The sequence below is a fragment of the Columba livia genome, chromosome 2 (assembly GCF_036013475.1).
Source record: "Columba livia isolate bColLiv1 breed racing homer chromosome 2, bColLiv1.pat.W.v2, whole genome shotgun sequence".
Classification (NCBI taxonomy): domain Eukaryota; kingdom Metazoa; phylum Chordata; class Aves; order Columbiformes; family Columbidae; genus Columba; species Columba livia.
In genome coordinates, this window is record NC_088603.1 from 123,980,954 (window position 1) to 124,007,625 (window position 26,672).

The 26,672-nt window shown below is 36.7% G+C and overlaps 1 protein-coding gene across 6 annotated transcripts in view; it reads left to right on the forward strand.

The window, feature by feature from the left end:
* CHD7 (chromodomain helicase DNA binding protein 7) overlaps window positions 1-26,672 on the forward strand; it is a 132,153-nt gene that overhangs the window by 86,160 nt on the left and 19,321 nt on the right. For all 6 annotated transcript variants that reach the window (XM_065053626.1, XM_065053625.1, XM_065053630.1 and 3 more), the window contains 13 exons: window positions 781-846; window positions 5,777-5,832; window positions 7,250-7,364; window positions 8,711-8,794; window positions 9,745-9,882; window positions 9,979-10,100; window positions 10,565-10,808; window positions 16,283-16,459; window positions 17,909-18,052; window positions 20,466-20,721; window positions 25,156-25,366; window positions 25,960-26,155; window positions 26,374-26,541. In XM_065053626.1, the coding sequence (XP_064909698.1) occupies window positions 781-846; window positions 5,777-5,832; window positions 7,250-7,364; window positions 8,711-8,794; window positions 9,745-9,882; window positions 9,979-10,100; window positions 10,565-10,808; window positions 16,283-16,459; window positions 17,909-18,052; window positions 20,466-20,721; window positions 25,156-25,366; window positions 25,960-26,155; window positions 26,374-26,541 (1,977 nt within the window). The remainder of the gene's footprint in view (window positions 1-780; window positions 847-5,776; window positions 5,833-7,249; window positions 7,365-8,710; window positions 8,795-9,744; window positions 9,883-9,978; window positions 10,101-10,564; window positions 10,809-16,282; window positions 16,460-17,908; window positions 18,053-20,465; window positions 20,722-25,155; window positions 25,367-25,959; window positions 26,156-26,373; window positions 26,542-26,672) is intronic.

The window sequence follows — 26,672 nt, forward strand, 5'->3', positions numbered from 1 at the left end:
GTGACTTTAATAAACCACTCAAGCTTCTCCCCTGCTGCTAGGCACCATAAGAACCCCTTTATGAAATTACTGCCTTGTAGTACCCAGCAGGGTACACTTTATTCTCTGTGCAATGTAAATGATGGATAAAATAGTTTGAATAAGATGAGGAGTAATAATGTAGGAATGACTGTTGTAACAATCTCATTGTTTCGTAGTGCTTTTTCAAAGAACTACTTCACTTAACTAACTGATGACCTATTGGAGAATACATATGTGTTCTTTGGTATTTCATTTGGCAATTTGTTGAGCCCTGTGAAATACTGTATGTGATCTCCATTGTTAATTGTGTCTTATCAGAAGGAGAATTTGGTGGGTTTGTCTGTAGTTATAACAGTGAATTAATGTAATAGAGATTTGCAGGCAATTTTGATAGCTGTTGTGTGGACACTTCCGTAGCCAGTTAGGGTTTTTGAACATCTTCTAATATTTAGACTGTATGGTACTGAAAGTCTGTTACTTTAGGACAGGTGAACTGCCCATGTGATTATATCTGTGTGTCTGTCCATAACACCCTAAATGAGAGAGCTGGAGTTGTATTAGCTCTTAAAAATGTTCTTCAACAAGTAACTTTAAGTACTTGGTTGTGATATTAAATCTATTTGGATCTTCCAAATTCTCATGTGTATTAAGCTCCTATTTAAAAAAACAAACACAACAACCTGAAGTTTTTCTAATGAAAGAAGTCTTTAAGTAATGAAGATGTGCTCCCATAACTCTTGTATGGTATTTATGATGCAGGAATCTGCTGATGCTGAAGGTCCTGTTGTGGAGAAAATCATGAGTAGCCGTTCAGTCAAGAAAAAGGTAAAACAGAACAAAACCCTTTCCCCCATTTATTTATTTATTTATTTATTTATTTATTTATTTATTTATTTTTTAAATTTGTGCTGAAGTCCCTATTCTTAAAATACCTTGGATATTCCAAATTCAAAAACTGTTTTATTGTATAGAGGTTCTCTGAAAGTGTCTTCAGGTGGTATTTAACATGCTTTTGAATAGACATGCATAAACCAGATTATTTGTTTAGTCTTCTACTCATACTTCGCATTTTTTTCAGATGAGAATTTTGATTTTTGCAAATATACATACCTGGGTGAAATCTGTGGTGCTCTTTGCTGCAGAGTGGTGTTTCATGGGAGTTTGAGGAGTGTGAGAATTCTCCTGCATCCCGAGTTTCTGCCTTTCGTAATAAAGAAAAAATCTTGCCCATAATTTTTCCATCTGTTGATAGTGGTTGTGCCTAGCACCCAAAAAACAACTTTACATGCAATCAAGGATGTTACATATACGGGTGGTTAATATCTTCCTTGTCACTACACCAAGATGGTGAAAGAAGCATTCTCTTTAGTGAAGTGTGGTTCTCTTAATTCTGTCATGGTTGCTAGTTATGTTCTTCTTTGCTTACAGGCTCTTCTAATCTGCTTCACAACTTGATTGACCTTTACACTTCCAAATTGTTAAAAATTCTGTGTAGGAAGTAGAAAAGAACTTGTGCCAAAAAGGGCAATGTTATATTTTATAGACTCTTTTGTGTAGCCCATTTTCTGACTTGTACTGCAGTGGGGCTGAAAACTGTCTGATTAATATGATACCCGTGTTGATCTTAGGTAAACAGAAATACTTCTTTTCCTTGAAGTGTTAAATTCCAAATGGGAGGAGGGAAAGTTGCCTTTATTAATGGATTTTTAAATTTTTTTTTAATGCTGTGTCTTTTTTTTTTTTTTTTTCATTAGTTTTTGGTGGTGTGTTTTTTGGTGATGTGTTTGGTTGGTTGGTGGTTTTGTTTTGTTTTTTCCCCGGTAATTTTATTACTACTGTCATTACATCATTAACAACTTTTTAAACCTAAATTCATGCGATGTCATGACTGGCTGTGATTGAATTTGACCCGTTTCTGCAGTTTCCACAGCACAAAACCTCTAGGGCTTTTTTTGAAGTCTTGAGCTATATTTTGTAGTTCAAACCATAGGCTTATTTTTCAGATAAACTTCATGTAATATAAACTCGGTAATTAGTTGTCCTGATGGTCTACTAGGCAGGAGAGGAGAATGTGGTCTTTTCATAAATGTCTTTACATTGGAAGCTGTTTTTCACCAATTATTCTTCTCTTCTTGCTCTCCCCTGCAAACAAAGGTGTGATTACTCATGGGGAGTATGTATTTTGCTGCAGTTTGTGGGAAGTGGTTGGTCTGCTGCCTACATGTCTTTGATTGCAAGCTCTGCTGGAGGCAGGCTCTATTTTGAGCTCTTTCTTTAATGTTTTTTATGGATTGTATTTGCAGGTTTGAGGGGTGTCTCTTCTTTCCTTACTCTTCTCCCTTACCCTCTCCTCTCCAAACTTAAAAAAAAAAAAAAAATCATGATGTTAATATTTAACATCTGAAGTATCCAACTGTGCTTTTATTAAAGGTCTTTTACACTCTTACTAACGTCATCAAAACCCTGGTTGTTAGATTACTAATCAAAGTAAAATTGCTGCGATCAGGGCCAGTCCATAAAATAAACATGAGGAAAGGCTTCACTAGGAAACCTTACAGTGGATTAGGCTGTAACAAAGATGTTGCATTCAAGTAAAGGACATTAGATAATGAACGTGCTTTTGGAGCAGTATTCTTATCATAAAATTATGCTGGGTTTCTCAGAACTAGCTTTAGTCTAGCTTTGGAGTTAGCAGATATGATGTAGCACTGTACTTGCAAACATTTTTAAGTGTTATGTATCACTCTCTTTCCAAACCATCATGTTTCATCACATCCTCAGTTTCTATGTGGAAAGTTTTCATTTTTCTAATTATTCTCTTGACCATCTTCGATCCCCTTTGAATTTCTCTTCTTTAACTTTGAAAAGGAATGCCTAGAACTAAATATGCTATTCACCACAAACAGCATGTGCTATGGAAACGTGGAGTTGTAGAATGATATACCTGCATGTTACACATCTGAATTTTTCTTTTTGCCTACCAATACATGGTGAGAATCAGATCGAATTGAACTGTGCACAAATGCTGACATCTCTTTATCTCTTCTGATTAGTTGACAGTGTATCCCTTGAGGTGATTAGTTTTTATGTGTTTCTTTGCACCTGTTATTAGTGTGTTCTGCCTGCTGTTTTTCTAGCAGTTGGTATTTCTGGTTGGTTTGGGGTTGGTTGGATTTTTTATGTATGTGTGTGGGGTTTTTTTTTGTTGTTGTTGGTAGTGGTTTTTTGTGTGTGTTTTTTCCTTTTTTTTAGGTGGCTTGCTCAGGTAACTTTTGTGTTAGCAGGTGTTACTGTATCAGTTGTGTGTCAGTGGCAGTACAGGACTATGTGCTCTTGAAGCGTTTGCTTGATGGAAGGGGTCATTTATTCACACAATGATCTGCAGAGACTGCGAATCAGATTGTCAATTATGGTTGCACCTGGGCAATGATAATTCAAAGTGTTCTGTGTTGCCCAAGTCTGCCATGAGGTATTTTAGGGCTTCTGTGTAATTAGTTTTGGGAAAATTTTGCATAAATGTCCCGTCTCACCTTTTTATCTGGTCAATGTAAACATAGGTGTAGTGGGAGTTGGATAGTGAATGTCAGAGGCATAAACTTCTGTCTTCTATATCCTAGACTGATGTATAGTTAAACCCTATTGTGTGCTGGTGATTGTAACTTCATAAGAATTTTATTTTTTTTTTGGCCTTAAGTGTGAATGCCAGAGTAACGTTTAAGAAATACTTTCTTCCCAAGTACTTTTTTTTTTTAGGTGAATCATTGCTGCACACTCATAGAATATATAATAACATAGGCCAGTTATTACCTATCAGGCAATACAAGAATACATTTTACTCATTAGTTACAGGATTTATCAAGATTTGTGTTTTAAATTAAGTTTGCAGTTGACAGAAAATACACTTGACTGAAATGCTGTTGAGGGGAGTTAAACTGGCTAATACAAAACTGTTATATGAAGGGGTTTAAACATGTTGTCATAAGATTGATGTATTTGAAAGGATTCTGCTTTAAAACTATTCAAAGAGATTTGGCCATAATGTATTTCAGAAAATTAAAAGTTAATGTTTTAAAATTAGGGATTACTTCTTACAGATTATTCACTACCCTCAGGCAAAAATCAGATTCAGATAATGAGATAGCTATTTTTTTTAATACTTACAAAAAAATTAATACAGTTTTGATGTCTAAATGTGAACGCTTTCTTGGGAAATACTCCCTTGTAGTTTTTTTTGTTTTAAAAAAAAAAATCTTAATGGTCTTCAGATGCCTTCTTTTGACGGTATTTTTGTAAGTGACAGAGAAGCTTCTTCCATGACAGTTTAGAGGACTCAAGAAGACCAGGAAGTGGCACCAGGGATACCTTATCTCCTTCTGTTTCTTCAGGGACGACTAGGTGGAAGCTATTGTTGCTCCTCTCTCTAGAAAGGAACACAAGCAGACTGTACTGGAGTGATATAAACACTAAAATTATGAAATCCCTTGCTAGTCTGGAAGAGAGGGAGGACTTCGTAGATCAGGGATTAGGAATGCATTAACTTTGCTGTGCTAGAACAGACTTTAATGCAGCTGCTACTGTTCTTTAATTGTGCTGCTATGGAAGTAATGTCTGGCCAGCAACTTTTCTTTTGAGAGAATTTGGAAGATAATTCATCTTCTATCTTCAGTGTAGTCTCTCTTTTATATGTATATATTTTTTTTTGTCTCTCCCTTGTCGTGTGTATATATTAATAAATATATATATATTAAAAAAATCTGGAAGATGTTGACTTTTACAGGGGTTGTTTTCTCTTTTTAGCACTACATACACTATTTATTACAGCTGTTGTTGTCCCTGATGGAGTATGTCAAACAGAAAATCTTCCTCTGTTTAAAATTGTTCCAAAATTCATTAGTAAACACAAACCGCTAATGTTGTGACATAAACTGAATTCTAAATGCGTGCCTGGTGCACTGTCCTTAGTTTGTCCTATGGCTGGGTTCAGGAGCAATTCAACAAAGTATTACATGCCATATGTTATGCAATACTTGGGCACTAGGGATGAGTTAAGGGTAGTCTCAACCCTTAGCACTGAATGCCCTTGGTTTTGCTGGTTTATATCACAACTTTAACCTTGCTTTAAATGTAGTTTTTGGGTGTTAATTTAATTTGGCTGCTCTGCATGTGAGACATCTTGCCTGAGTGAATTTAATTGCACCATTGAGTAAAACTAAAGCCATGAACACTGATGCACTAAAATTCTAGCAGAGGTATAAGGTTTAGTTTTATATGGCTTCTTGTTTGGAGTTATTAACTATATGGAGGAATAAACCCCCTTTAAAACCCTTTTTTAAAACATTACAAAACCCACAATGTAAAGTTGCCATGAGCCAGCCAAAAATAATACATATGGCATTCAGGAGTGCAGTTGCTAATTGGCTGCTGCCTGAGAAAATGGTACACTTGGCTTCTACTTAACACTGTGGGTTTGGCAGAAAGCCAGATTTGGGGTGAGGTTGTGAATGAAGCTGCATGTGGTTAGGGAGGAGTTCAAATGATTCATGTCTTGGAAGTTGTAGTAAGCAGTGCAGTATGTACTTGGGTAAGCTGCTGGAGGAAACTCCTGACCCATGTCCTCCCCCCACAAACGCTTTCCTACACCTCCACTTGTCTCTCTGTGTGGGGACCGTATTCTGTATTTTGGTTAATGTTAATCATTAACTAAAGTGGGCAGTTTAGTGGTTTGATTCACGTTTCAACAATCTTTTTCTTATAGATGGAGAGCGGAGAGGAGGTGGAAATAGAGGAATTCTATGTAAAGTACAAAAACTTGTAAGTAAAGTTATAGGTTTGACTATTTTAAGATCATGTAACTTCCAGATAGTTTTAAAACTGGTTTTGTTAATGATACAGCTGTTACTGTCCAACAACTTTAAATAAACAGGGAAATACCTTGCACTGGAGGTACTGGATTTGATAGTGTCATCTTAATTCGTGTTCTATCCAGAATGAAATCCATAGGTGAAATTGCTATTAAAGACTTTAATCTAGGGCTTATTATGCATGCAGGTTCATGAGCACGTACTTAGGTAGCTGTGTAGCTCTAAGTGCAACCATAAAGTAACGTACCTGCAAGCTACACAGAAATAACCCTTAGCGTTGTTTCAAAAGCAAAATTTGTGTTCAACAAAATGTCTTAAGGTAACATGCAAATTGGCTCCCGATATTCCAGCAAATAGCTGCCCCTGTGTAAGAGGGATGTAACAGTGGTGAGAGCAGTATATTTCACTTCTGGGCTATGAAACTGCAATGCAATCAGAATTTAAAGTAGTATTACTTCACAACTGGATAAGCTCATTTTTCTTTTAGAAAAATAGCATATCTTGTTTAATTTTAATTGTTAATTTAATTGCTAAATTTAATTGTTTAATTTTCCATCCGAAAGACACAAATTCACTTAAAGTGGGTTTCTTGTCGCTAACTGCAGATGGTCGACTTTAAATATGCTGCCACCTTTGTACCTTTTGCACTATATTGATTATCACATGATGTTTAATAGCTTAATTATGCTTTGTTTAGTTTTATTATACTGGCATGTAATTTTTGTATTAACTATTCATGTCTTGGACTTGTTAGCAACATAACTTTTGGAAGACTCTAAATTCATAAAGTAGAACTAGTCATTTTGGCAGAGATGCTCTTCCTTACCTTGTATTTTCTTAAAGATGAATTATTACCATGGAACTGCATTTACAAGGGTCTTTCTTTCTATCAGTGTTAAAACTTCAGCTGACTCATGTACAATTTTTAATTACAATGCTTTCTCACAACAAACAGTGTATAGCATGTTAGTATTTAAAATGTTTGCATGTTTTTAACTTCTCAAAAACCTGCTTTTTACTAGAATATGTTGTTAAATAGTGACATTCATTATAAATGTGTAGTAATTATGTGTTAAGTATGCCCCATAAAATCATCTTAGCCTTGTGCCAAATACTAAATGTACGGGGTATCTATTTAAATTTTGAGTTGGAGTTGTATTAATTTTCTGACAAGTTTCTTCATTAGTAAGTATAATTACTTCCAGTAAAGATGATTTGTTAATAACCTGTGTGATGAAAAAGATAGTGTCTAGTTTTCCAAGCATGGCACTACAATGTGCTGGAAATATATAGCTATACTAGTCGGATACATAGGGGGATGCAATGGAAGCATAGTTTTGAGTAAGATTTTCTGTTTCATCTTCTAGTTCTTACCTTCATTGTCAGTGGGCATCTGTGGAAGAGCTGGACAAAGACAAGAGAATTCAGCAGAAGATTAAGCGGTTTAAGGCAAAACAGGGCCAAAACAAATTCCTTTCAGAAGTACGATTTATTTGTTTGTTTCTTTTAGGTATTTAAGGAATATTCTTATGGATTCTTGTTCTATATACAAGCAGAGGATCTTGAACAGCTGTGTGATAGCAGTAGCATTTATTGTGGTGTGAAGTATAACCATGCTTGATGCAAATCTTGCAAGATTATGAAACTCAAATGATCTATCCTGACTGTATGCTTTTTACTATATTTTTTTTTCTTAAAGCAAGTGGTTAGTTGTTTGCATTGTAAGCAAGACACTTACTGAATCAGTACCAGGTCTCTTTTCTCAGGAGCCGATTATGCCAGAAAAATGCATCACATTTTTCTGTGTTATGGACTGCTGCTCACTAGGGATTCTGAGCTTTTTATCATCAATTTAATTTCACTTAGAGCCATAAGCAGTAGTGTGGCAGGGGTCCTGTCAATAAAAGACCAGATCTGCTGATTTGTGTTTCTGAAAGTTTACTTTTCAGTAAAATGCTTTCTTCTGAGAAAAAAAAAGAGATTCATGTGGTACTGTATTTTTTTATTTATTTTTACTGCCTAGTTCAATGCGAACAAAACCTGTTGCAAATTGAAAACTTCCATCTGTTCTAACTGAACATGCCTGGAATTGCTTCTTTTAATTTTTTAAAAAAATTTGTTTCCAAGCGGGTCACAAGTTATTGTAAATACTTGAAGTTTGTTTCTGGTTTAGGTAAAGCTATCAATATCTGTATAGTCTAAAGTCCTTTTGTCTGCCTTTTCTATTGGAGGGGTCTAAAAAGTGTATGATGACACGCAATGCTTTAGTATGCAAAAGAATTCCCCAAGTTGTTGAAGGGATAAGAAAGAAAATATCAAATTATGGGTTTTGGAGAGACTGTGAATGCATGCAGTGTCTTTTCTCTGTTTTTGAAATAATAATATTTGAATCTTACAAAGCAGTTAGATGATTCCTGCAGTTAAAATAATCCAAAGGCACTTAGTGTACAAGGCTCTAATTTCTTTATTGTAAGCTGTAGTTTTCAAGAATGCTAAATGCATTGCATGCCATAAGCCTTTTCGATTGCTCATTAGTGAATTGTAATTTCACACTTCATTTAAAATATTCTTAAACATTCTCTCACAGTAAAAGGTTTCACACAGTAATTAAGAGGCCCAGTTAACAAAGTCTGAGAAGTCTGATTCCCTCACGGGGAATGATCTTGCTGAATTGTAGCATTTCAATTAACATGTTGAAGTTTGCCAAATATAAATTCTATGTCACTGTGACCCAAAATATTACTGCCTGGTGAAATATATAATAGTTTTTCCCCTTAGGAAGGGCTAATAGAGATATCTTTTATATTTTTACCTCTCTCCTTGAACAGATTGATGATGAGCTTTTTAATCCAGATTATGTGGAAGTTGATCGAATCCTGGATTTTTCGCGTAGCACAGATGATAATGGAGAGGTAAAAAAAAGCTTTTAGTGCATTTGCAGTCATATAGACATTGTGTTTCAGAATTTATTGTTTAGAAAAGTGAAAATATTAAACACTTTATAAGTTATCATGGTATGTGTGTGTAGAAGATAAGGATGCATTTGGGAAAATTTTGCCTGATATGGCAGCTTCCCCCTATAATAAAGGGATTAAAGTGAGAATTCTGAACTTGTTACAAGTTACCTATATATAAAAAATACATCCCCCCCCCACCCCCAAGCCCTCCTCCCAACAACAATTAAAAAAACCCTCTGATATATAGATGCAAGGTGGCACTTAATACTGTAGAGATATGGTGTCTGTGCAGGTGATCCAGAATTTAAATGAAAATTGCAAGAATCTTAAGCTGAATGTCATTGTAGTCTAGGCATTGTTTAGACTGTCACAGAAGAGGCCCTGAATTCACTGTTTCTTACTTTTTAATGACTTGTTCTGCAGAACAAGATCACTTTGTCTTCCAGGAAGCTCCTTTTTGGTCCTGGAATAATAGGGAGCTTCACTGACAGTGTTTCCATATTGCTCTATCAGTGAATGGTGGTGCTTGTGTTGCCTGCTGGGAAGTTTCTGATGCACTGACAAGAAAAAACAGTTCACTGTTTAAGTATGTGCTAATATGTATAATTTGGAACAGTCAGAAAGTGAATATGGTTTTATTACTAAATTTTATTTTAACCTTTGTGATTTTGAACATAGTGTTGTGCTCATTTTGGTGGTAAGCCTGCACATTCTCCACGTTCTAATCTTACTACGTTAGCTTGTCAAGGTGTCAGCCTGCTGTTGGTTTATCCTTTTGGCTGATTCAGACATTCAGGTCTGGTAAAGCTTTTTGAATTGTATCAGGCCTGCAGATTTCCTGTAAAAATGGTTACGCGTTTATTCTTCTTAAATTGCGTCGTAATCTTATTTTTGTCTTAACAAAGCCTGTAATGCATTATCTGGTGAAATGGTGTTCGCTTCCTTATGAAGACAGCACTTGGGAGCTCAAGCAAGACATCGACCAAGCTAAGATAGAAGAATTTGAGAAACTGATGTCTAGGGAGCCAGAAATGGAGCGTGTGGTAAGAATTGGCTCTGTATAGAGGATTTTATTAGAAAATAGTAAAGTAATGTGGTCTTTCAGAAACCACTAATGGGATTTGCTGTATTTGAAACAGGAGCGACCTCCCGCCGATGACTGGAAGAAATCGGAGAGTTCCAGGGAGTATAAAAACAATAACAAACTCAGGGAATACCAGTTGGAGGGAGTAAACTGGCTTCTTTTCAATTGGTACAACACGTACGTAAAATATTGCTTACTGCTGAATTCTGCTTTGGAAAAGCTTTTATAGTTTATTTGAAACAATAACCTTTTAAAATAACCTTCTAAAGTGAGGTTTTAGAATTATTTATGTCTCATTTTTGCTGCAGTAGTTATATACAAACTAATTCTGGGTGGATAACATAATGTTACATAAAATGTGGATGTTTTGGTTAGATTCTTGTGGCAAATGCTTTTGTATGTATACACCTCTGTTGCCCCTTCCTACCCCATGTGAACCTGAGAGGTACATTAAAATGAATATATCCATGTTTATTGCATCACTAATCATAGCATTTATGTAAAATCCCAAAAGATTATGATGTCTTTTCAGTGTAGACTTGCTGTTCTAGAAATTGCTGGTTTATTCACATTAGTTTCTTACTGATTTGCTATCTTCTAAGTTAGGAATAAATAATTCAGACTGTTTCTATTGTTTTCAGACGAAACTGCATTTTAGCAGATGAAATGGGGTTGGGAAAGACTATCCAGTCTATTACGTTTCTCTATGAGATATATTTGAAAGGAATCCATGGTCCTTTCTTGGTTATTGCACCATTGTCCACAATTCCCAACTGGGAAAGGGAGTTCCGTACCTGGACAGAGTTGAATGTGGTGGTGTATCATGGGAGTCAAGCAAGCCGGCGGACCATTCAGCTGTATGAAATGTATTTCAAAGATCCACAGGTAAAAATTCTTCATTATTTTTTTCTCTCTTTTTTTTAAATGCGCTTTACTGTTGTTAATTAATCTAAGCGTTGATTACATTTTTAGTACCGGTACAGTAGGTTTTAGCTAATTGTGAAGGCACATGTATTAATAAAGTGGGTGCTTTTTAACAGTAGCCAAGAGATCAGCTGCAAATAGAGGGGGATCGAGAATTCCTGAGATGGCGCAACTCTTGTTCAAGGCTTCATTGTTCCACGCAAGGTTTTTGTTATTTTGTGTTCTGAGGAGAGCTGGCAGAAAAGATTCTAAATGTAGAAACTACTTTAATTGGAACTAAGGTTAAAAATCAATCTCTGCCTACCATTCCAGGAAAAGACCAGCTTGCAGAAATTAAACTTGTCAATGTTTCTTTATCAAGTTTTATAAGTCAGATATATTTTGGATCTCTGTTACTGCACTTATGTTGAATAGTTCTTAAAAGAGAAAGAGGATGCCTACAGGAAAGATTGGGGGTTGAAACAAAATTATTTGGAAAACTAAAGCTATAAAGAGCAACAGATCTATATGCTTAACTGCATTACTTTGTTCAGAATAAGTAAACAGGACTGGGGAAAAAATGGGCATACATGGAATGTTATAGCAAAACAATGTAATCCTCACTTAAGAGAAAAAAAGAGTGGAAGTTCAACCTGATTTGATACATTGTGGAGTGTTATTTCCAGCTGAGCTTAAATAAGTGGTAGTGGTGAATTCATATATTTAGATTTTCTGTAAAGCATTTGATTTTATGCCACTAGATATTTTGATTAATAAACTGGAATGATATAAAATCAATATGGCACACATTAAGTGGATTTAAAACTGGCTAACTGGTATTTCTCGATGTAATTGTAAATGAGAAATGATTTGCATTTCCAGCGTAGTTCTTCAGGGATTGGTTCATGTCCATGAGCTGTATAACACTTTTATCAATGACCTGAAAGAAAACACAAAATCATTACTGAGGAAATTTTCAAATGACACAAAGATGGGGGGAGTGGTAAATAATTAAGACAGTTCATGGATACACAGTATGCTGTATTACTTAATAAATTGCATCCAAGCTAACAGTACTCAGGATAGCTAAATATAGGGCTCTCTGTGGACAAGGAATGGAACTGGTTCTTGCAGAGGGGAGAGCTGGGTTCTGGGAAGGCTGTAAGAGAAATCCAGATATTTCTGTGTCATGGCACGTGACCAGTTAAGCAAGAGTTCATACTGTGAGACTGTGGTTAAAAGAGCAAGTGTAGTGCAAGTGTGTAGGAGGAAAGAAATTCTTCATTAAAGATTAGAAAAGTTACACTGTTTTCCTTTTGTCAGTAATGTACCGGACAGCCCAGTTCTGCCTGTTTCTCACTTCCTGTCCTCAAAATAGTGTTGAAAAGCAGAGTCCTTAGAGCAAAGCTATGAGAGCGGTTGCGAGACAGAAAATACATTTTTGCAGGGAAAGAACTGACTTAAAACTGTTTTGAAGGTGATGACTGTGGCTCAACTTGACATGCCATTAGGGCAAACAGAAATAGAATTACATACTTAGATATAGTGGAAAAACACATAGTAATTTTTAGTAGTTAGAAGTTACATCTGTTTGGCCTAGGAAATAACCATTTTCTGAGCAATTTATCAAAGAAACTTTCAGATCAAAATCATATGTGCTATTGTTGAAGAAGATTGATTTGAATAACAGTTGCTACACGCTACACTGAGGTCTAATGGCTTATATTCCTCAAAATAATAATCTCATTTAGCTTCTTTCTTAGGTGGTACAATATGCAAGGGAAATGGAATTGATTTTTTTTCTGGTTTTAAATTTATTATCAGACATAAATATTTTGTATCAAATATAAAAATTTGAGTTTATACAAATACTGTCTCTACTGAAGTGTTTCCTGTGTTAAAAATAGTGTTTATTATTTAGGTGGTGCTAGTTCATAGTGTGTTCTTCCTTCTAGCAAGCAGCAGTTATATAGCATGAAACCTGAAGGAACTTCATCCGAAAAAACCCACTTACCATGCAGATTATTAGTGTATTTTGCATATGCTATTTCATTGTTCTAAAGGCAACTGAAGGATCTGAAGCAAGATGTTGCAGAAAGTTTTGTTCCCCCTTTTACCGTATTCTTAATGGGCACCTTGTAATCACTGTGGCAGTCGTTTTGGCCCCATAGCGAATAATGGCAAAGCACTCACAGCACAGAAAAATGAATCGTTTTCTGCTAGCTTTGTGCCCTGAACTGGCTTGAGAGAAGAATCAGGCAATTGCCATGGTTGATGATAAAGGAGAATTGGAGTGAACTTGTCCTTTTGGTGGCAGCTATCTTAGATGTGTCGTGAAATCACCTTCTGTGTCCCATTCTTTGTAAGACTGTGTCAGCTGTGAAATGCGTGGTAGAAACTGAATTACAGGAAAAATAATTTATTTGTGTTCTGACAAAAATAATCGCCATGTAGTGTACGGTCTGGCGTCCTCTAAAGTACCATTGATGAGCGTACAATGGGGGACGAGAAGGGAGAGAAAGGCAGCAGGGTTTGGCAATATCATTTTTTTAGTCCCCTTGCCAACACACATCAACCCAGGCATCAGCATCTTTGGCTTTCTAGGTCTTAACATGAAAAGAGGCCTCTCAAGCCGAGCTGTTTCTCAAAAAGACAACTGAACACTGAGAAAGTCTGAGTGTCTTTGAAGGGTAATAATAGGAGACATCATGCAATAAGAAGCACCTACCCCATCTGCAGTAGTGTAGTTTTCAGAGTCAACACCAGTAACCAGAGTTAAGCTGTTGGGAAAACCTAGAGAGTAGTTGATACCAAAATACATTTCTGCAGTGACGGTGTGACTTCAACACTAAGAATGCCACACTACCAGAGACATGCCCCTAAAATCCCTTCCTGCCCCACTACTTGTGAGGGTCATGCAGGGAGGCCTGTTCTGGTGTTCTTGAGCAATATAACTGAAACATCCTTCTGGGGACCTTCCCTGGTTGGATACTAAATCAACTAGTTGCTTTTCTGTAGTAGTCCACCTCTGGGAAAGACTTCTGCTGTGAGATCAAGAAAACCATATATGCTGAATAAAATAATAGACATAGTCGTGCAAAAGAGTTGACTTATTTATGAGATTTGCCTCACAGTGTAATGAGAACTAACAAGAGAACCCACCTGGCTCACATGTAAAAATGGAATATCTTGTCCTTCATTCATTTTTAACTCAAAATAATGCTATTGACGTTAGAACTTCCTGGATTATTTGGTTCAGTCCTTTTGGGCTCAGTGGATATTGGCTTAAGAGACTGTTGCCTGGTTGCATGGTTTTCTTCCTTGCTGAGAAGCTGCTTGAGCTGTCAACATGTCATCAGCATAGGATTGCTTCAGATTTCTGCAAAGAGTGGTTAGCGTGCAGCAGTTTAAGGCAGTATTTCACAAGTAGGGACTCCGTCTTTCATCGAAGATGATGTTGAATTACATTCTACAAAGTGGCTGTGACTTAGTTTTCCAGGTGCCTTCCTGCTATAGCTGGTTAACTTGCATTTCTGCACCTGTTCTTTTGTTCCACAAAGTGGAATCTGAAGTTGGTGGGAAAGACCATAATAATGTTTCAGAATTCCCACTTGTGGAAGGTACGTCATTTTAGAAGTCCACTTCTTATACACATCCAATTGATGTTCTCAGTTTGTATCTGCTAAGAGGTAATAGCCCAAACCATAACCTAACATTCATATCTAATTGTTGTACCTTGTGGCTACCTCTGTTGCTTGAGTTACTTCCATAAGAATTTCTCAAACAGAATGGGAAACTGCTACCTATTAGGAAGATTGATTTCCTCAAATGGAAGAACTTCTCTGAGTAAGTGGATGTAAAATTCCTGTGGTTCCAACATAGAGAACTTTTGGGTGCCACACTGAAACAGGATAAATTGATTCCTAGTTGCCTAAGAATTCACCTGTGACCATGCTATAGGTCACTTTCCTGATAGTTCCTACATTTAAATTTCTCAAATGTGACGTTAATAGGATTACTTAGGATTTTTTCCCATACTTTCCCCAAGTGTTGGAGTCCTGAAACTGTTGAAGAACAGCATCATTCACCTTCTGAAGCTCTTGAGAGCTCTTGGAACTTTCTGCTTGATTTACTCCAGTGTTCTTCAGTACAGCATTTGACTGCCTTTCAAATAGTGTGAGCTCTTGTGGCAAGACCACTATGCATATTTTAACATGAGATTTAAACAGCTCTAAATAGATAGTCAAGAGTCCCTCCTACTATTTTTCCTTCACCTGGATGTGCTGCTTTATGTAGTGATCAAGAGCTTGCTGTACAGTCGCGAGGTTGCTGCTCATAGAAGTGGTTTCCACTACTTGGAAATAATCTCCTGCGCTGCATTCTCGTATCTTCACAGTTATATCTGGCTCGTGAAAAGGTCACAAGCATTTCAGGTCGCAGCATTTCAATTTGCTGGATTTGTAAGTTGTCCACTTAGTGTATCTGCATCTGCTGTTTATTAGGTAACAATTCCTTTTCTTCCTAATAAGATAAATGTTTCTGGGGTATGCTGTGAGAAAGCACTGTTGAGCAGGTCATTACTTCCGCTGACGTACTCTTGATGTGCATAGGCAGATTTAATGCTGAGTTCAGGATATCAGGTTTCAAATAATTTTATTGAGTCAGTAGCCAGTTCTGATCCCCACAGTTTGGAGAGGATTATATGCAGGTCACTTATAAAAGGATTCAGACTTGAATGTATTTGAAGGAAGAAATGGTCACCTTACCGTAAAATATATGTTTCTTTTGAAATGTATTCAATATACAACCCATGACATAGTCCTGCTTTGAAAACTTAGAATGGCTTTGAACTTGCGTGAGGCCCAACAGAGACAGTGTTCCTGTGCAGACCCAGCGCCACTGGAGATACCAAGTTACATTTTTACTGAACAAGATTGGGAAAGAAATATAGCATAATGTCAGAAAGATGTTAGTTTCATGATCTTAAGTTATTCAGAGTGCTTTTTTTGAAACAGAGTTTTAGTATCAGCCCTGAAAATGGGACCCTCAGCTAATCAAATAAACAGGGAATATGGTGCCACATATCAAGTATATTTCACTGTTGAGCTTTACTTAGTGCAAATTTACAAAAATATCAAGGAAATGTATGGAGAGATACACCTTCTCCATGTAAGAGTTCAGAGATTTGCTGCTTTTTGAGGCTGTTTAATAGAATTGTACGTATTTTGGGTACTCTCTGTCTACCAGGAAAAAAATACTGTTTACTGGGAGAAAAACATTCTAGTAGTAGTCATAAAAATGAAACCTTAATGTACTTCTGGATTATTTGGATTGTTTGAGAGGACCATCACTTTCCTTTGATTTAAAAAAAGAAAAAAAATCTCTTGAATGATGACAGAAATGCGCTTCCTTTCTTTGCCAGGGAGTTTGCTTTAACTTTTGTTGTTCTTTTTTAGGGTCGTGTGATAAAAGGTTCCTACAAGTTCCATGCCATTATCACAACATTTGAAATGATCTTGACTGACTGCCCGGAGTTGCGTAACATTCCATGGCGTTGCGTGGTCATCGATGAGGCCCACAGGCTGAAGAACAGGAACTGTAAGCTTTTGGAAGGACTCAAGATGATGGACCTGGTCAGTGTCTGCATCCCCTTACCTTTGCATCTTCTCTATCTTTATTATTCCTGATTTATGGTTTTATTAAAATGGAAAACAGGATGTCTTGTTCTTAAGTAAAAGCATGAAGTAGTAAGAATGAGGGAATGGAGCTGAGAAAGTCTTTAAAATACCTGGAAATATATGAATCCTTGAATTTTGGAGTGCTGGACTGTCATAAGTCTCTTCATTGATTTAGGCATACAACTATGTGGATTCCCTTAAGAGAAGCAAGATAAATTTTTTTTCTTTCCCTTTTCTCTTTTCATGTGATTACTCCAGTTACTTCTCCACATAGGCATTTATTTAAAGGTATAATATGGTCAGGTGGCCAGATACAGGTGTGAGTGGTAAATGGCTCTGCGTTACTGTCAGCTCTAGTGTTAATTTGTTGTGTGGCCATAAGGATGTTCTTTCAGACTGGCTAAGGAAGGGAAGAGCGAGTTGATTTCTGATGCTTACATAAATACGTATTGTGTTATGTGCACAAAATAAGTGTATTAAATACACAGAGAAAAATAAGATGATGGTTTTTAAAGGTATTTACAATTTAAAAGGTGTGTTTTTGTCAGAATATTCTTTAAAAATGTGAGGGGAATGTAATTGTGCTAAGTTAATACTTAAAACTCAAACCCCCTTCTTTCTGATAAGAATAAAGAGGCATAAACATTAGCTTACACAAGCACGGGTGACTTATATGTCACTTTTAGTTTCTTTTTCCCTGTTTGTTAAAAAAAAAAAATACTTTTTTTTTAAGGAGTCCTGACAAATGGAAGTTTGTAAAAATGCTGTATACAATTAATTTTCCTTATTATGGTTGCTATTAGAGGAAAGTTGAGCGTATGTGTGGCTACAGGTGGAGATACAGGACCTCTCGGTTCAGTTCTTGTTCTGCTGACTTCATGTCTGACCTTGAGCTAGGTGTTTCACCTCCTCTAAGGCAATATGCAACTTTTCCTCTGATTTGTCATGTGTAGATAGAAAGTAGGACTCTGCTCCAGGTACCGCAAGTTAGCAACTTACACCTGCCCCAAAGGGATTCATGCACCACGATCTGTTGGAGGTATAGTAAATTGGTGGATTTACACTGGAAGTGATAAGTTCAGTTGTTACTTTGCCATTTGAAGTTCATTGTGTTTGTGAAAGGTCTGGGACATAGTGGATCAGTAAAATCTCTTCTTCTATCTGGAGGACTTTTGAAGGTGCTTAAGTAGTGAAGTGTGTTTCTGGACTATCGCTGAAGGAAGGCCAGAATAGTGCTTAGAAACGTATTGAAAAGAGCTATATGTAAGTAGTTGCAGGAGGGGAGAGGAAGTAAAGGTGAGATACACATATAGGAAAAAAAAAAAAGAAGATATAATTTTGTGTATTTCTCCATTGAAAATGAATTCAAATGGTTTCCTAGGCAAATGTTTCTTAACCTTTCAGGAACACAAAGTGCTGCTTACTGGAACCCCTTTGCAAAATACAGTAGAAGAGCTATTTAGCTTGCTTCACTTCTTGGAACCAGGTCGCTTCCCATCAGAAACCACATTCATGCAAGAATTTGGTGATCTGAAAACTGAAGAACAGGTAAACTCCTCTTGCACACTTAGTTTTCTGTTTAAATATTGGGAATTTATTCATTTTATTATATCTGAAATTCATTAATTGTTTTTATAAGTAATACCTATTTAGTTTTTGGAAGACCACAGTAGTTTTATCCCTGGTTTTGTGTTTGTTTTCATTTTGTTGATTTTTTTTTGCTTTTGACCACAAGACATTTTGCATTATCGCTGTTTTTCTTATCCTTTGTTAGTTGGTCATGCAGAGACATGAATGAGGGGAAGTTTCCCCTCATTAAAATGTGATGTTTAAAAATGTGAATGGGGTGTCTTCTAACAGTTGGTGAATGAAAATACTTCTAGAATTGCTTGTTTGCTCTAAGAGAGGTAATGTGTCAGTTGACGTTCTTCCATAAGCATTAGTATCAGAGGGGACTATGCTCTCTAATTTCTGTGGAGTTAACACCTGGGAGTTCTATCAATGACTTTTGTGCAAACAGGAACATATTTGAAACCTAGTTTAGCAAGAGGCAACCAAATGGAGGGAGGTTTTTTTTTTTACTGAGTCAGAAACAGATTTCTCAAGTTGTCTGCAAAACGAGACACCCTCAATGCAGCATGTTTTCAGTCTTAAATGTAAAACTTCTTACAGTCACATAAAAAAACTTCAATTTCTTCTTGTATGTATGAAAGTGTTTTCTGAAAGTCAGTAGGTAACAGTCAAATCACATTCACATTAGGAGTTAAATGAAGCATGGCACCTTAATTTGGCCCTTAATACTCTGTGATAATTTAGCTTCACAATTGCATGTGTCTTTGTGGGCAATTTTATGTTAGTTTTGTTTGAAAATTCAATTTCTGATCTTTCTAACTTCCGAGTGCTTGAATTGGTTAACTTTCTCTGAGAGCAACTCTTTCATAGGTAATAGTCTAAATTACAGAACAGCTCTCCCTCCATTCCCTTACCTCCTGGAAAAATCATATTGTGTCCTGAGGGAATCGTAGGATATGTTTTCACAGATTGTGCAGACAGTTGCATGCCGGTCAGGCTGGACTCTGACCTGATTGGAAGTGAGCCAGCTCTGATCCAGAAGCTGTCCTGTTAATACAGTGTTGGAGCTGGAGTTAATATATCGTAACTCTCAACATAGCTTTTGTCTGGCCAGCCTAAATGTCAGCAGAGCAGAACTGGTGATTTTTTGAAGCCGTACATGGAAATATTAGTAAAATAATATTATCAGCCATGAGCAGAATTGGAGCCTGGGTTGCTTGGGCCAACAGGTTTTAGAAGAAATCCTTCCTTTCCCGACATGCCATTAGATATTTTAGTTTGACTTATCTTTCAAGTGATGGGACAGACTATGTGTTAGTGAATTAGGTTTTCTCCTCCATTCCTTGCAGTCCTGTTCCAGCTATGTTTTCTTTTGTTCATCCCTCTGTACTAATTTATCTTCTTTCTCTTGAAGTTGCTTTATTACTAAGGAAGTTATGTGAATTCAGGAGAAAGTATCTTTTGTTCATGTTTCTGCTCTTCAGTTCTGCAGCAAGAGATGATGATCAATTTCAGGGTAAATTATCAGCTCTTCAACACTGAGCTGGTTTGTACTTCGGTGAGACACAACCTGAATGCCACTCTTTTTCTAGATGGAATATTTTTTGAGCTTTTGTGTGAGGAGACTTTGCAAAAACTTGACAAAATTTAGCTATTTTTTTGGAGGAAAATGGACGTTTCCCGCCCATTCCTGCCATCTAGAACATCTTAAAGTATATGTAACAAAACCTGGCGACACTAAAATTATCAGTGTGTTAAAAATGTACAGAGATAAAATGTTTTCATTTTGAGACTAGGCCTAAGTAGTTTTCTGCTTTAATGCATATCAGAACTAAGGAAATAAAAGAATTAGAAGCAGGTATAGGATGGGAAAAAATAGTATTGAACACTATGTTTAGTGGTTAGAAGTTAACTGCAAAACTTAATCATATAGTCAGATTTGCTTATATAGCTGTGGTTACTCAGGATTAGCTTTGCATGACTGGTGTGCAATACTGTCCTTGTCTAGAACTATAGTTCTAGGTCAGGGGTGTCAAACTCATTTTCACTGGGGGGCACATCAGCCTCGCAGTTACCTTCAAAGGACTGAATGTAATTTTAGGAGTGAGTGTAACTACTCGTACATGTATACAACAGAATCTAGATGAAGTCTGCTTAATAACATTCAAAAAACAGAGGTGATACCTGCTAAAAATTTACTTTAGAAGTGTTAACTCTTTGAGTTAACAAGGAGAACTCAGTTTCTAGGCAGTTGAGGAAAGAGTTTTTTACAAATGCTCTCTAGTTGAGATCTGAGGTTGGAAATAGGGATTTTAGAATTAAATTGAAAAAGAAATATTTGAAGTCTTCCAGTTTTAATTTGGTTATTTATTAAACCTGTGTTTCCTAGGTGCAAAAACTCCAAGCTATTTTGAAGCCAATGATGCTGAGACGTCTCAAGGAGGATGTAGAAAAGAACTTGGCCCCCAAAGAGGAAACCATCATTGAAGTTGAGCTGACAAATATCCAGAAGAAATACTATCGTGCTATTCTTGAAAAGAACTTCACATTTCTTTCCAAGGGTGGAGGTCAGGCAAATGTACCCAATCTTTTAAACACTATGATGGAACTAAGAAAATGCTGCAATCATCCGTACCTTATTAACGGTAGGCCTTCAATTGTTCTCCTTATTCAAAAATGGTTGTAAGGAAGTTCAGTAAATTAGAAATTCTGTTCTAGTATGTACTTGTGCTTATTCATTTATTTTAAGTAGAAAAGTGAAGATAACCTTTTAGATTCCCTTAGGTATGAGTACCGGCTAGTCAGGACAGCATTACTGCTTTTGCTGTGCTGCTTTTTCCCAAGGCTTCCTGGCCCTGACAGAGTTAGTGTTGGTATTATCAAGTTTTTCTTTCTGTTATTTCTCACAACCAAGACTTCAGTTGTCATGCAGGTTGTTGGATGCTGGCATAAAATATGGCAATGTTTTCTTTAGAGTTATAGTTAATTCTCTATGGAAAGAAAACAAATAGCAGCTATGAGATAGTAACTTTAAATTTCTGAATAAAAGTTGTGAGGTAAGAAATGATGATCACACGTGCTTTTATGGTCACATGTTGTCGGTTCCTTTTTCTAATTTAACTAGTCAGATTTGTTTCAATGTCATATTAGACTTAATGACAAATACTCTTTTTCAGTGTGATGCTTTTGGTTTTAGATCAGGATTATCTATGGCAGGATTATCTATCTATATGATGAGCCAGCTAGATATACGTGTCTGAAGTATGGGTTGGTCAAGTCAAATGTTTTATTTGAGGATGTAACACAAGCCTCTGTACAGGGCTTCATTCTGAAGTTTTCTTGTTTCCTGACTCCTCTTCCTTACTGTATGTGCTTTATGCTATAGCTGGTGTAATACTGGTTGTAAGCTTCATGGTGAAAGATGGTTTCGTTCAAGAACCATATGTGATTTCAGTTTTTTATTGTATGACTTCATATTGCAGTGCGGGTGGGTTTTTTTCCTTGACTTTTTTTTTTTTTTTTGCTTAACTGGGGGGAAAAATGCTTAAACTGATTCCCAAAATGACATCTAATTATATTCCATGCACAAGCAGTCATTGCAAAGACTTGTTACAGGGTTACTCCAAAGTACTTCAACCCAACCATACTGGTGGGCCGCTCAGTTTCTAAATTCAGAAGAGCATGTGGTAAAGTAGCTTTGTGGTTCTGGTAGGATTTTTTTTGTTTGTTGGTTCTTTGTTTTAAGTTAACCTACTTTATAAATGAGTTTACCAGAGAAGATAGTTCAAGATGTTCAGGTTATGAGCTTCTTACCTTGGATGCTTTTTACATTTCTTGGTTTTCAGCAACTTTTAGCATTGCTGTTATTTTTCCTTATTTCATGTTTGCTAAAAGAAATAAAGTGAATGTTTTGCTGCTTTGTTTTGTCAAATAGAGTTCATGAGCAATACTTGCAATGTTACCTACAGTGATTTCCGCACACCCCCCCCCCCCCCCCCCCCCAAGTCTTATATTGTTTAGTGTCTTTTAGAGACTGCTGAAGTCCAGCTGGCCATATAGAAAATTTCAAGTCTTTTTTTATGACTGTATCTTAACCCTAATAAAAGGAGGTGGGGTTGTCTTTTGAGTGCTTTTGCCTTTATAGCATTTTTGTGACCTTTGAACATTTGGGCTTGCTTGATGTCATGCATCAACATGGCAGGTGGGTCAAGCCTTCAGATTGGTGGGAAGAATAAATTCTGACTATTTTTAGTGTGCATGATGGAACTGAACAAATGTCCTTTGTAGTTCTAGGACAGAAAATACTTTTAAATTCTGTACTTGTCTGAACCTGAGGTTTTGTTTTGTTGATCTGTAATTAACATCTTTGTACTTAGAGTGATAGCACAAGTTTGTTGTAATTCTACCAAGAGTTCTTGCAGTCCTAGTACATAAAGTTGCATGGTGTTCTCCTGATGAATGATGTGTTGCGGTAGCAAGTTCTCGAGACTTAACTGCTTCAGGTGCCCCTGAATCCTTCTCATTTTCTTCCAAGTTTACAGGTTTTGTAAGCAAACAGTACTGCATGTGTATTTGAATATCCAAGTAAAACAGTATGTTCCGTTTAATGTAAAAGTTGCAAGCAGGTCTTCCGGATGATCTTAATTTAAGAGCTGCAGAAGGTTGTACCATGGAAGTGGTATGGCAGAGGTTGAATGTGGAGTGGTTTTCTTATTTGTTTCTTGATTGGTCGATCTGGTCTGTGGAGGAGATGAATAGTGGTTCGCTGAGAGTGTCTTTGAGTAGACTTCTAGAGGGAGGGACTGCATTTTGTATATTCTTCAACTAGGTTGGACAAAGCATTGTCTGTCATTTTTCTTAGAGCTGGATTCCTTGTTTTCTCCCTAGCAACCATTCTCAAGTATTATACATCATTCCTCTTTCTCTGTCTCCAAGAGCCAGCAGTGGGAAGTGCCTCTGTACTTGCACATCCCACAATGTTGAACATTGGCAGGGTTTCTTACTCTGATCCTGTGTCCTCTTGAGCCCCAGAAGCTGTTCCTAATTAGGAGTGGAAGTGAGGGTTTCCCTGGTGGACCAAGCACACATTCAAATACCTTCATTTCATCCCCTACTAAAAATCAGCTAGGATGGGAACTGGTGTTACAGACCTGCAGGTACTACATCAAGTAGCTTTTCGGTAACAGGCTGCTCAATGTACATTTCTTAATTGCAATTGAAGTAGAAATGAAATGGACAGGGTGATCTTTCACAGGGTTTAGCTAGGATAGTGTTATTGAAAGCAGATTTTTTTGAGGTTGTGGTCTGTTATGCAAGGGAGTCTTGCTGAGACCAAACTGATACTGAAAATTCACTGTTCATTAGACCTGTTTGTGGGTTTATTGTGGTGTGCGTGGCTTAGGTGGTTTGCTTTTGCAGGTGCTGAGTTTGCATATTGGTTTACTTCATAGTAGTGAAACTTAAATTTGGATATCACAGTTGAGTAAGAAATGTTGCAATCTAGAATGATTACTGAAGTTACTGTACGTGAACTACTTCACAGCCTACTGTGTCCTGAAATGGCTTAAGCTCTCTGTACATAATCTGAGATTTACTACCCAAAATTCTACACGTTTTACAAGATGGGAAGTAATACGATTGAAGGGTACTTGAAGGCCTGTCTGTCTGATTATACTGTTTTCACATGGGTTTATTTTTCTTATGTGGAAACCATTCTGATCAGTAATGCCTGGAGTAGGAAATCCAGCTAAGGAAAATTCAGGAATGTAAAACTACCTTGAAGTGTGGTGACGTCTTCAGTGCATTAAGACCTGTAAAAACCAGTAGTGCAAGTGCACTGAGTAATACAAAGCTGTCAGGCAGCCTGGTTAGGGTAGTATTAGACACCACATTACAGTAGGCACCGAACCAGCACACAGGGAGGGTGCGTTTGCATGTTTGTTTACAGGCGTCTACTTAGAACTGGGATATGAGAGAGATGCTCAGCAGAAGCCTGGCAGTAAGCTGTTCTTCTCTCTACCCTCACCCTCCCACCTTCCCTTATGTTATTCAAAAGCAGTATTGAAGCTGAATATTATACAAATCAGAAATACTTTATAAACTACATTTTGTTTTTTAAAAAAAATAAAGAGGATTGAAGAACACAGCTACAAAGGAATTATTTGGATGTGAAATAAGCTTAGGACAAATAAGCTTAGAAGAAAGCCTTTTACGTATTCAAGAGTAGTAATCCTTGGAATAGCCCACTGTTTTTTGAAGCAACATAAAAAAATACAAAAAAAAAAAGCACAGGAGAGGTTAAAGAGAGAACTTGAACTTGGTCTGTAGTCAGGTAATAAGCAGTACAAGGAAATATTTGCTGCTATGTGTATTGTTCGTAGGCAAAGGAATGGCAAGAAAGAACTTCGACTAGTTCTGGAAAGAATACATATTTCAGATAGTTTCATCAAACTGAACAAAAAAAAAGTATATTCTGTGAGAAAAGAAAGCTGAATAGAAAGTAAAATAAATTCATAGCTGCTTATTTTTCCCTTACAAAATTACTCTTTTCATTGTTGGGATTTTGATTCTATAATTAATAATGGAAGGAGCAGGTCCAAGGAATGCTCGTATTTAAGCCTGGTTTTGGTGTTGGAGGCACAGACATCCAATCTGATTCGTATTCCTTGTATTAATGTTTTCCTGTGGAAACGAGATTTTTTTTTTTTCTTTCTTGTTGCGTTTAAAAAAAAAAGACAGAAGACCCATTTGATCAGTTGGAATATGGTTTACTTTTCCTCTTTTTTTCTTAATTTTTCATTAAATTATATGCCTTGCATAGTTATATGAATTTATTTAGGAAGGAGTTTCCTCCTGTTTAAAAAAAGGGGAAAACAGAATGAATGCTCAGAGTTACTTTTTATTTATGCTGTATTTGTATATATGTTTGCTTTAAATTTAAGCTTAATATATTTTATAAATGTTTGTTCACATAATGCTTGAAACATTCCTGCAGTTTCTATGGGGCATTGAAGGCAAGCTCATTGTGTATTAATAGACCCCTTTGCAGTGCTCATGTATTTGCTGTCCAATCTTTGCAGGTGCTGAAGAGAAAATTTTGGAAGAGTTTAAAGAAACACACAATGCCGACTCTCCAGATTTTCAGCTCCAGGCAATGATCCAGGCTGCTGGCAAGCTCGTACTGATTGACAAGCTGCTGCCAAAACTGAAGGCTGGTGGCCACAGGGTGCTTATCTTTTCCCAGATGGTGCGCTGCTTGGACATACTGGAAGACTACCTCATTCAGAGACGGTGAGAGCAACAATATAATACAATTCTAAATAAACTGTGCTTTCCTCAGTGGCCACAGTATTTAACCTGTGAGTAATCCGTATTGAAAGGGGATGAAATTTAAACATTATACAGTATCTTCTGTAGTGATCTGACTAAAGGGAAAAGCATGCCTGTAACTTGCGAGTACTGACATTTTTCTTTTGGGTGAATACAAAAATGACCTCACATGGAAAGCTTTAGCCTCTTAGTTTACCACTCAGTTAGATATTTTGGTACCTTTAGTGTCTTTTAGCTTAAGCCTGTATGTTTATTTCATTCCTTGAAGTGGAAGTCTGTTCTTTACCAAAAGACACAAAGTAGGAGACAAAGTAGTATGAATAGTATGAAGTTAGTGGATACGAGAACAGTCACTCAGTTTGTCATTCTTTTGACCCTATAGGAGCATATTTTCCTTTTCTTTTCTTTTTCCTTTTTTTTTTTTTTTTTTTTCCCCCGGAGGGGGGGTGGTGGTTGTTGGGGTGTTGTTGTGGGTTTGTTTTGTTTTAATTGCATATTAGAAAGAGGCAATTCCATTGCAGTGAAATTCTCTTTATAATACATCTTAATTTCAGGTACCCATATGAACGAATTGATGGCCGAGTAAGAGGCAACTTGCGTCAGGCAGCTATTGACAGGTTTTCAAGACCTGATTCTGATAGGTTTGTTTTCCTGCTGTGTACAAGGGCAGGAGGTTTGGGCATTAATCTTACTGCTGCTGATACCTGCATCATTTTTGATTCAGACTGGAACCCCCAAAATGACCTCCAGGTAATATTACAAGAGATTATTTTATGGAAAATTTTTCTTTGCCTTTTTCCTGTGAAATTTTCTTCATCTAAAAGAGAAATTATCTGTTATCCCTCTCTTAAGCATAAAGATTATTTATACTGAAACCAATAACTTTTAAAGTAAGTTCTCTGTTTTATTATTTTAGTATTTTTTTCCTTTTGTCACCTGTAACTGAGTATTTGTCTTTGTTTTATCAGGCTCAAGCACGATGTCACAGAATAGGACAGAGCAAATCAGTGAAAATTTACAGGTTGATAACAAGGAATTCTTATGAAAGGGAAATGTTTGACAAAGCTAGCTTGAAGCTTGGCCTTGATAAGGCTGTGCTACAATCTATGAGCGGAAGAGAAAACGCTACGAATGGGGTGAGAATTAATACATTAAGGTGCATGATCAACAAATGCTATGGATGTGTAACACTTCTCTTGCTTGTTTGTGTTTTAGCTGGTGAACGGTGGTTTTCAGATGGAGTATGGCATGTATTTTGAAGTAGGGT